This window comes from Dipteris shenzhenensis, chromosome 8, assembly GCF_047967505.1.
Source record: "Dipteris shenzhenensis isolate YYH24624 ecotype China chromosome 8, Dip_SZ_1.0, whole genome shotgun sequence".
In the NCBI taxonomy this organism is placed as follows: Eukaryota; Viridiplantae; Streptophyta; class Polypodiopsida; order Gleicheniales; family Dipteridaceae; genus Dipteris; species Dipteris shenzhenensis.
This window is the reverse complement of record NC_141603.1, coordinates 59,128,356-59,136,236: the sequence shown is the minus strand read 5'-3', so window position 1 is coordinate 59,136,236 and position 7,881 is coordinate 59,128,356. Positions and strand designations below refer to the sequence as shown.

Sequence of the window (7,881 nt, the reverse complement as noted above, 5' to 3'; positions counted from 1 at the left end):
ATACAAGGATCCACCCTATGCAAGAGCCTACCTTTATACAAGGATCCACCTTAATACAAGGACCCACCTTAATACAAGGACCCACCCTTATATAATGAAGTTACTTTTTATCCAATGAAGTTACGCCAAGTGGCACTGCCCCCATGATCATAAAATTTTTATAATTTTTGCGTTGTAATGAATAATGGAAGGCGAGGGAGCCGAGAAGGCATACATCTCAGATCATGATGCACCATTAAATGTTGAAGAGACTTGTGGGGGGCGGGGAACGATCACGATGGCCAGAGACCTCCAAACCATGGCATTTCGACCTGTGCAGAGATCTCCAAACCATGGCATCCCGACCTGTGCGGAGATCTCCACGGAAGCATGGCTTCTCCAAACTTGGAGAGCAGATTGGAGAAGCAGGGGGTTCCAGTTTGCAGGGTGTGTCTGAAGGAGGGGGTTCCAGTTTGCACGGTGTGTCTGAAGGAGGGGGTGTGTCTGAAGGAGGGGGTGCGAGTTTGCCCTTCTCCAAACTTGGAGAGAAGATTGGAGAAGCAGGGGGTTCCAGTTTGCAGGGTGTGTCTGAAGGAGGGGGTTCCAGTTTGCAGGGTGTGTCTGAAGGAGGGGGTGCCAGTTTGCCCTCCTCAAGCGTGCCCTCCTCAAGAACAGTGTGTCAGGAACTGAGGGAGCAGTTTTTGATGGGTCAAGAAGAAGGTTCGAGTTTGACCTCCTCAAGCGTGCCCTCCTCAAGCGTGCCCTCCTCACAGAATGAATTTGTAGCTTTGCGGGAATCCTTACAGCGTCGGATAATTCTTCCTAGTGAACGAGGGATTGTGTTGGATATGGTGAACGAGCTAGAAAGATTGCTACCTGTATCCGTAGATTGGCAGAGCATGTCACCCGAGGAAGTGCGTTACTGGGTGAAAGTAGCATTTCCGACTTGGGATGATCACCACATTGCAGCCTTGATGGGAACTCTAAGGGCCAACAATGCAGCGTCTACATCATCTATTAACCTTGGTAAGCTAATTTCTACTCATCTCATCTTCTCTTTATCTCTGGTCGACTCTTGGATTGAGCTCCTCAACATCCTCATCTCATCTTTCTCTAATTTCTACTCATCAACATCCTCATTGTTGGTAGGTTTTGGATTGAGCTCCTCAACATCCTCATCAGCGAGCTTTCGTTTTCAAGAAATAGGTGTGCGTGCACTTGATTCTGAAATAGATATCACCCTGGTAGACCCATTGGATGATTCTAAAGCAGAAATCCTTTGGCCTATAGAGGATTGGGAAATCGACTCGACTCCTGGGAAATCGATGGTGCAAATGCTAGAAGGCATGGAATTCAAAGATTGCACATTTGAACTTGTGGATAAAGGCTCTGTTGACAGTGTTTGTGGCAAAGGCTCGAGGCCAGACCTGATTTTGAAGCTCAAAGGCCATAGTTTAGCCACTTATTGCACTGGTGCACTAATTTGCTTGCATTGTAGGGGTCAGGTTAGCAGAGTGGATAACACTGCATCGGTTGGTGAAGCGGTGGTTTATGGTAGACGATTTCTCAAAGAAGCTGGACCTTCAAGACAGTTCATCTATGTAGGTGTCACGGACTTGAAGGAGATTATGTGGCTCAAAGTTTTCGGAGGTGGAAACACTACTCGCAGTCCATGGACAACAAAAGTTAGGCAGAGTCTATGTGCTTTTTTATGTGCTGCTCCGCCTATCCTTGGTTTGCAGGTGGGTTCCCATGAACTGAAATTGCCAGCTAATTGGCAGTGGAAGCGAACACTAGGTTTTGGTCGAACAAGCATTGTTTATGAGATGGAGAAGGATAATGTACGGTATGCTGTTAAAATCCCGCAAAATGGAGCCATGCTTACTGAGGACTTTGTGTGTCTTTCAAGACTTAAAGATGTTGCTGGGGTGCCCACATTATGTCTAAAGCTGGGAGGAATGTTGGCTCTACAGCCTGTAGGAGAGCCTTTTGACCGTAAAAGGATCAAGATGTATGGATTGGCTCACTCACTTGGTCAGCTTGTGGACATTCTTAAAGAAGCTCATTCAAGAGAAATTGTAAACAGGGATATTCGAATCGAAAACATAATGATTGCACAGTGTATGCAGCAGACAAAAGGTGAGGAGAGACTTTACATCCTGGATTGGGGCTTTGGTACACTGATTGATGTTCCTGCTTCATTCTCTGGTTGCTTCTATACGGCTTCTAATGAGGTCATCAAGCAATTTGTTGATAAAGAGAGAGAGAAGGTAGAGGTGGTGTATAAAGCAGCTGATGACCTGGTGGCACTTGTACGGTGCTTGTTCATGCTTTTTCAAGAGGATGCTTCTAATGATTTAAAGAATTCATACAGTTCTCTTACTGGTAGTGCACTGCCTACCTATTTATTGGAATTCTGGAACCACCATATGCAGGTTAATCCATCCTGGAAGAGATTAGAGTGCTATGCTATGGATGTTAATTATGATACTTTGAGGCAAGAACTTGGCACACTAGGTGATTTTCTTTAGATGTTTGGGATATTAGAGCTGGCAATTTTGTTATCAGGGTCATCGCAGGTGGCCTTGGGCAAAATTTTGTTACACTTGGTACTTTCTTTATTGGTTTGCTTATTCTGTTGTGTGTGTCTTCATGGAGGTAATGTAAGGACTCTAATAGTACTGTGCAAAATCGCTTTTAAAATTGTAAAGCTTCAATGTGTGTAAAGATCGTACGTCTTATGTATTTGACGCTCCCTTGAGGTTACAAACCTTGGGAGACCATTGCAAGCAATAGTTGGGGTAGGCACCAAGGACAATCCTAGGTAGTGCGGGAATTGGTTTTCCTCACCCGCTAAAAAACTCCCTATCTCCACATAACTTACTCTTCAATCATGGCGATGGATTGTGGCCTGCGAGCTTTCATGGCTCCCCAAGCCTCATAAATCACCTCCCAATCCACCTCATGTAAGCTTTGTGGAGCACTTAGTGATAAAAGCATAAGCATATCTAGAGTCTCGAGACATAAGTTACTTCGTTCATCATCCTTAATTCGATTTTGCTTGGAAAAACCACGCTCACATGCAGCTGTACTAGCAGGCATTACAAGCATGATTTGCCAAAGCCTCATCAAATTTGGATAAGCATGAATCCAGTCTAGCTCAGCACCACATTTTCTCCAAGCATCAAACCCTAAACCGGTGTGGTGCTGAGCTAGACTGGATTCATGCTTATCCAAATTTGATGAGGCTTTGGCAAATCATGCTTGTAATGCCTGCTAGTACAGCTGCATGTGAGCGTGGTTTTTCCAAGCAAAATCGAATTAAGGATGATGAACGAAGTAACTTATGTCTCGAGACTCTAGATATGCTTATGCTTTTATCACTAAGTGCTCCACAAAGCTTACATGAGGTGGATTGGGAGGTGATTTATGAGGCTTGGGGAGCCATGAAAGCTCGCAGGCCACAATCCATCGCCATGATTGAAGAGTAAGTTATGTGGAGATAGGGAGTTTTTTAGCGGGTGAGGAAAACCAATTCCCGCACTACCTAGGATTGTCCTTGGTGCCTACCCCAACTATTGCTTGCAATGGTCTCCCAAGGTTTGTAACCTCAAGGGAGCGTCAAATACATAAGACGTACGATCTTTACACACATTGAAGCTTTACAATTTTAAAAGCGATTTTGCATAGTACTATTAGAGTCCTTACATTACCTCCATGAAGACACACACAACAGAATAAGCAAACCAATAAAGAAAGTACCAAGTGTAACAAAATTTTGCCCAAGGCCACCTGCGATGACCCTGATAACAAAATTGCCAGCTCTAATATCCCAAACATCTAAAGAAAATCACCTAGTGTGCCAAGTTCTTGCCTCAAAGTATCATAATTAACATCCATAGCATAGCACTCTAATCTCTTCCAGGATGGATTAACCTGCATATGGTGGTTCCAGAATTCCAATAAATAGGTAGGCAGTGCACTACCAGTAAGAGAACTGTATGAATTCTTTAAATCATTAGAAGCATCCTCTTGAAAAAGCATGAACAAGCACCGTACAAGTGCCACCAGGTCATCAGCTGCTTTATACACCACCTCTACCTTCTCTCTCTCTTTATCAACAAATTGCTTGATGACCTCATTAGAAGCCGTATAGAAGCAACCAGAGAATGAAGCAGGAACATCAATCAGTGTACCAAAGCCCCAATCCAGGATGTAAAGTCTCTCCTCACCTTTTGTCTGCTGCATACACTGTGCAATCATTATGTTTTCGATTCGAATATCCCTGTTTACAATTTCTCTTGAATGAGCTTCTTTAAGAATGTCCACAAGCTGACCAAGTGAGTGAGCCAATCCATACATCTTGATCCTTTTACGGTCAAAAGGCTCTCCTACAGGCTGTAGAGCCAACATTCCTCCCAGCTTTAGACATAATGTGGGCACCCCAGCAACATCTTTAAGTCTTGAAAGACACACAAAGTCCTCAGTAAGCATGGCTCCATTTTGCGGGATTTTAACAGCATACCGTACATTATCCTTCTCCATCTCATAAACAATGCTTGTTCGACCAAAACCTAGTGTTCGCTTCCACTGCCAATTAGCTGGCAATTTCAGTTCATGGGAACCCACCTGCAAACCAAGGATAGGCGGAGCAGCACATAAAAAAGCACATAGACTCTGCCTAACTTTTGTTGTCCATGGACTGCGAGTAGTGTTTCCACCTCCGAAAACTTTGAGCCACATAATCTCCTTCAAGTCCGTGACACCTACATAGATGAACTGTCTTGAAGGTCCAGCTTCTTTGAGAAATCGTCTACCATAAACCACCGCTTCACCAACCGATGCAGTGTTATCCACTCTGCTAACCTGACCCCTACAATGCAAGCAAATTAGTGCACCAGTGCAATAAGTGGCTAAACTATGGCCTTTGAGCTTCAAAATCAGGTCTGGCCTCGAGCCTTTGCCACAAACACTGTCAACAGAGCCTTTATCCACAAGTTCAAATGTGCAATCTTTGAATTCCATGCCTTCTAGCATTTGCACCATCGATTTCCCAGGAGTCGAGTCGATTTCCCAATCCTCTATAGGCCAAAGGATTTCTGCTTTAGAATCATCCAATGGGTCTACCAGGGTGATATCTATTTCAGAATCAAGTGCACGCACACCTATTTCTTGAAAACGAAAGCTCGCTGATGAGGATGTTGAGGAGCTCAATCCAAAACCTACCAACAATGAGGATGTTGATGAGTAGAAATTAGAGAAAGATGAGATGAGGATGTTGAGGAGCTCAATCCAAGAGTCGACCAGAGATAAAGAGAAGATGAGATGAGTAGAAATTAGCTTACCAAGGTTAATAGATGATGTAGACGCTGCATTGTTGGCCCTTAGAGTTCCCATCAAGGCTGCAATGTGGTGATCATCCCAAGTCGGAAATGCTACTTTCACCCAGTAACGCACTTCCTCGGGTGACATGCTCTGCCAATCTACGGATACAGGTAGCAATCTTTCTAGCTCGTTCACCATATCCAACACAATCCCTCGTTCACTAGGAAGAATTATCCGACGCTGTAAGGATTCCCGCAAAGCTACAAATTCATTCTGTGAGGAGGGCACGCTTGAGGAGGGCACGCTTGAGGAGGTCAAACTCGAACCTTCTTCTTGACCCATCAAAAACTGCTCCCTCAGTTCCTGACACACTGTTCTTGAGGAGGGCACGCTTGAGGAGGGCAAACTGGCACCCCCTCCTTCAGACACACCCTGCAAACTGGAACCCCCTCCTTCAGACACACCCTGCAAACTGGAACCCCCTGCTTCTCCAATCTTCTCTCCAAGTTTGGAGAAGGGCAAACTCGCACCCCCTCCTTCAGACACACCCCCTCCTTCAGACACACCGTGCAAACTGGAACCCCCTCCTTCAGACACACCCTGCAAACTGGAACCCCCTGCTTCTCCAATCTGCTCTCCAAGTTTGGAGAAGCCATGCTTCCGTGGAGATCTCCGCACAGGTCGGGATGCCATGGTTTGGAGATCTCTGCACAGGTCGAAATGCCATGGTTTGGAGGTCTCTGGCCATCGTGATCGTTCCCCGCCCCCCACAAGTCTCTTCAACATTTAATGGTGCATCATGATCTGAGATGTATGCCTTCTCGGCTCCCTCGCCTTCCATTATTCATTACAACGCAAAAATTATAAAAATTTTATGATCATGGGGGCAGTGCCACTTGGCGTAACTTCATTGGATAAAAAGTAACTTCATTATATAAGGGTGGGTCCTTGTATTAAGGTGGGTCCTTGTATTAAGGTGGATCCTTGTATAAAGGTAGGCTCTTGCATAGGGTGGATCCTTGTATAAAGGTGGGCCCTTATCTTAAGGTAGTCCCTTTGTATTAAGGTATACCGTTTGTATTAAGATAAACTCTTTTTATGGTAGACACTTTGTGCTAAGGTAGACCCTTGTTTTAAGATAAACTCTTTTTATTAAGGTGGGACTTTGTCTTATGGTGGACCCCTTGTATTAAGGTGGATCTTTTGTGTTAAGGTGGACCCCTTGTATTGAAGTGGGATTTTGTATTAATGTGGACCTTTTGTATTGAGTTGGAACTCAAGCTAAGGTGGGGCGGTCCTTACTGGGTGGTGAAGCGGTACGGTGACGGAACGTTCCGGTTGGGCACGATGCAGGGGGAGCTGCTGGAGAAGCCGGTGAATGGCTTTTGGCTCCGACCGTATACCGGGCGTATGCCACCTTTTCCGTTTCCGGAGTTGCCAAACGAGACGTCGGTGGAATGCTCATACGTGGTAATCTCGGTGGCAGGACCTAGGAATTCTGTCATTAATACGCATCGAAGGAATCAATCTAATCATTCTGATGCATGGCGGCATAATAAATTCGTCTGGCGTGACGTGGGCGGCGCTATGCACACTAATGAATCCTCGGAGTGGAGAAGTAATGACGGTGATGGGACACCTGGCGGGTGCATGCAATCGAGCAGGATACCAAGGGAGGCAAAAGAAGGGGTGAGAGCTAAGGAGACCTCATTTGCAACTTCTTCAACTCCAAGCTCTCTCTTACCTCCTCCTCCCTATTCCTTACTCCCCATCCTCAACCATGGTCGTCTTCCACCCTATCTCCCCACTCCCAGCAGAGGACGAAGCAGTGCAGAGATGGCTAGACTCGTGGAGTTCGCTGGGCTCCCATGGGCGACGATGCCGATACACCCGACAGCCCAAGATATAGTAGCGCAGTTATCGCGCGGAAACAGCGTCGTGGTGCAGGGCAAGCACTTCTACCTCTCCAAGGAGTTAGTAGCAGCGAGGCTACACTTACCGGTCGATGGCAACTACAAAATCCAGAAAATCGACAACGCCGGCATGGAGGCTGCCCTGGGACCGGGCTGCAAAGGGGAATACAATATGAAGCGGCTCGATGCGACGACCCGGGTCTGCTACAAGTTCGTAGCAGAAGCGCTCTGGCAGAAGGTCAAGGCGGACCTTCTCGGACAGGTCCAATATAGCTTCTTCCAACGGGCAGAGCGAGGAAAGCCAGTGCCCTGGGCGAGAATGTTCACCGACAAAGTGTCGGAGATCGCCAAGAAGCTCGTCAAGCCAGCAGCGACTTCACGTCTTGGACAAATACTCTACTTCCTGTTCGGCCCTGATAGCGAGAGCCGGTAGCCCCGTGCTCATTCTTGGGGGTAGAAGTTTCGTCGGATGACGAGGAGGAGGCACCTCAGCAGGAGGAGGAGCAGACCAGGAGGAGCAGACCAGAGCATCGGCTGCTGCGATGCAACAACTGGCCGTGAGGCAGGAGCAGGTGCCCGAGAGCACAGAAGCAGCCCCGGAACCAGCAGTAGCGGAGGCGGGAACAAGTAATGCTGGCAAACGGCCTGCAGTCTCGACAACTTC

At 46.6% G+C, this 7,881-nt stretch overlaps 2 protein-coding genes across 2 annotated transcripts; one reads left to right on the top strand and one right to left on the bottom strand.

Annotated features, from left to right (window-relative positions):
- The first annotated feature begins 332 nt into the window (after positions 1 to 332).
- LOC147899757 (uncharacterized) lies at positions 333 to 2,682 on the top strand. Its single transcript, XM_087377795.1, has 3 exons — positions 333 to 1,005; positions 1,129 to 1,185; positions 1,270 to 2,682. Exons 1-3 carry the CDS (start codon positions 333 to 335, stop codon positions 2,508 to 2,510), a joined length of 1,971 nt encoding a protein of 656 aa, XP_087233921.1. The 3' UTR covers positions 2,511 to 2,682.
- Positions 2,683 to 3,685: 1,003 nt separating this feature from the next.
- Positions 3,686 to 5,997, bottom strand: LOC147899756 (uncharacterized). Its single transcript, XM_087377794.1, has 3 exons — positions 5,325 to 5,997; positions 5,145 to 5,201; positions 3,686 to 5,060 (listed from the first exon to the last, which is right to left on the bottom strand). Exons 1-3 carry the CDS (start codon positions 5,995 to 5,997, stop codon positions 3,820 to 3,822), a joined length of 1,971 nt encoding a protein of 656 aa, XP_087233920.1. The 3' UTR covers positions 3,686 to 3,819.
- Positions 5,998 to 7,881: the final 1,884 nt, after the last annotated feature.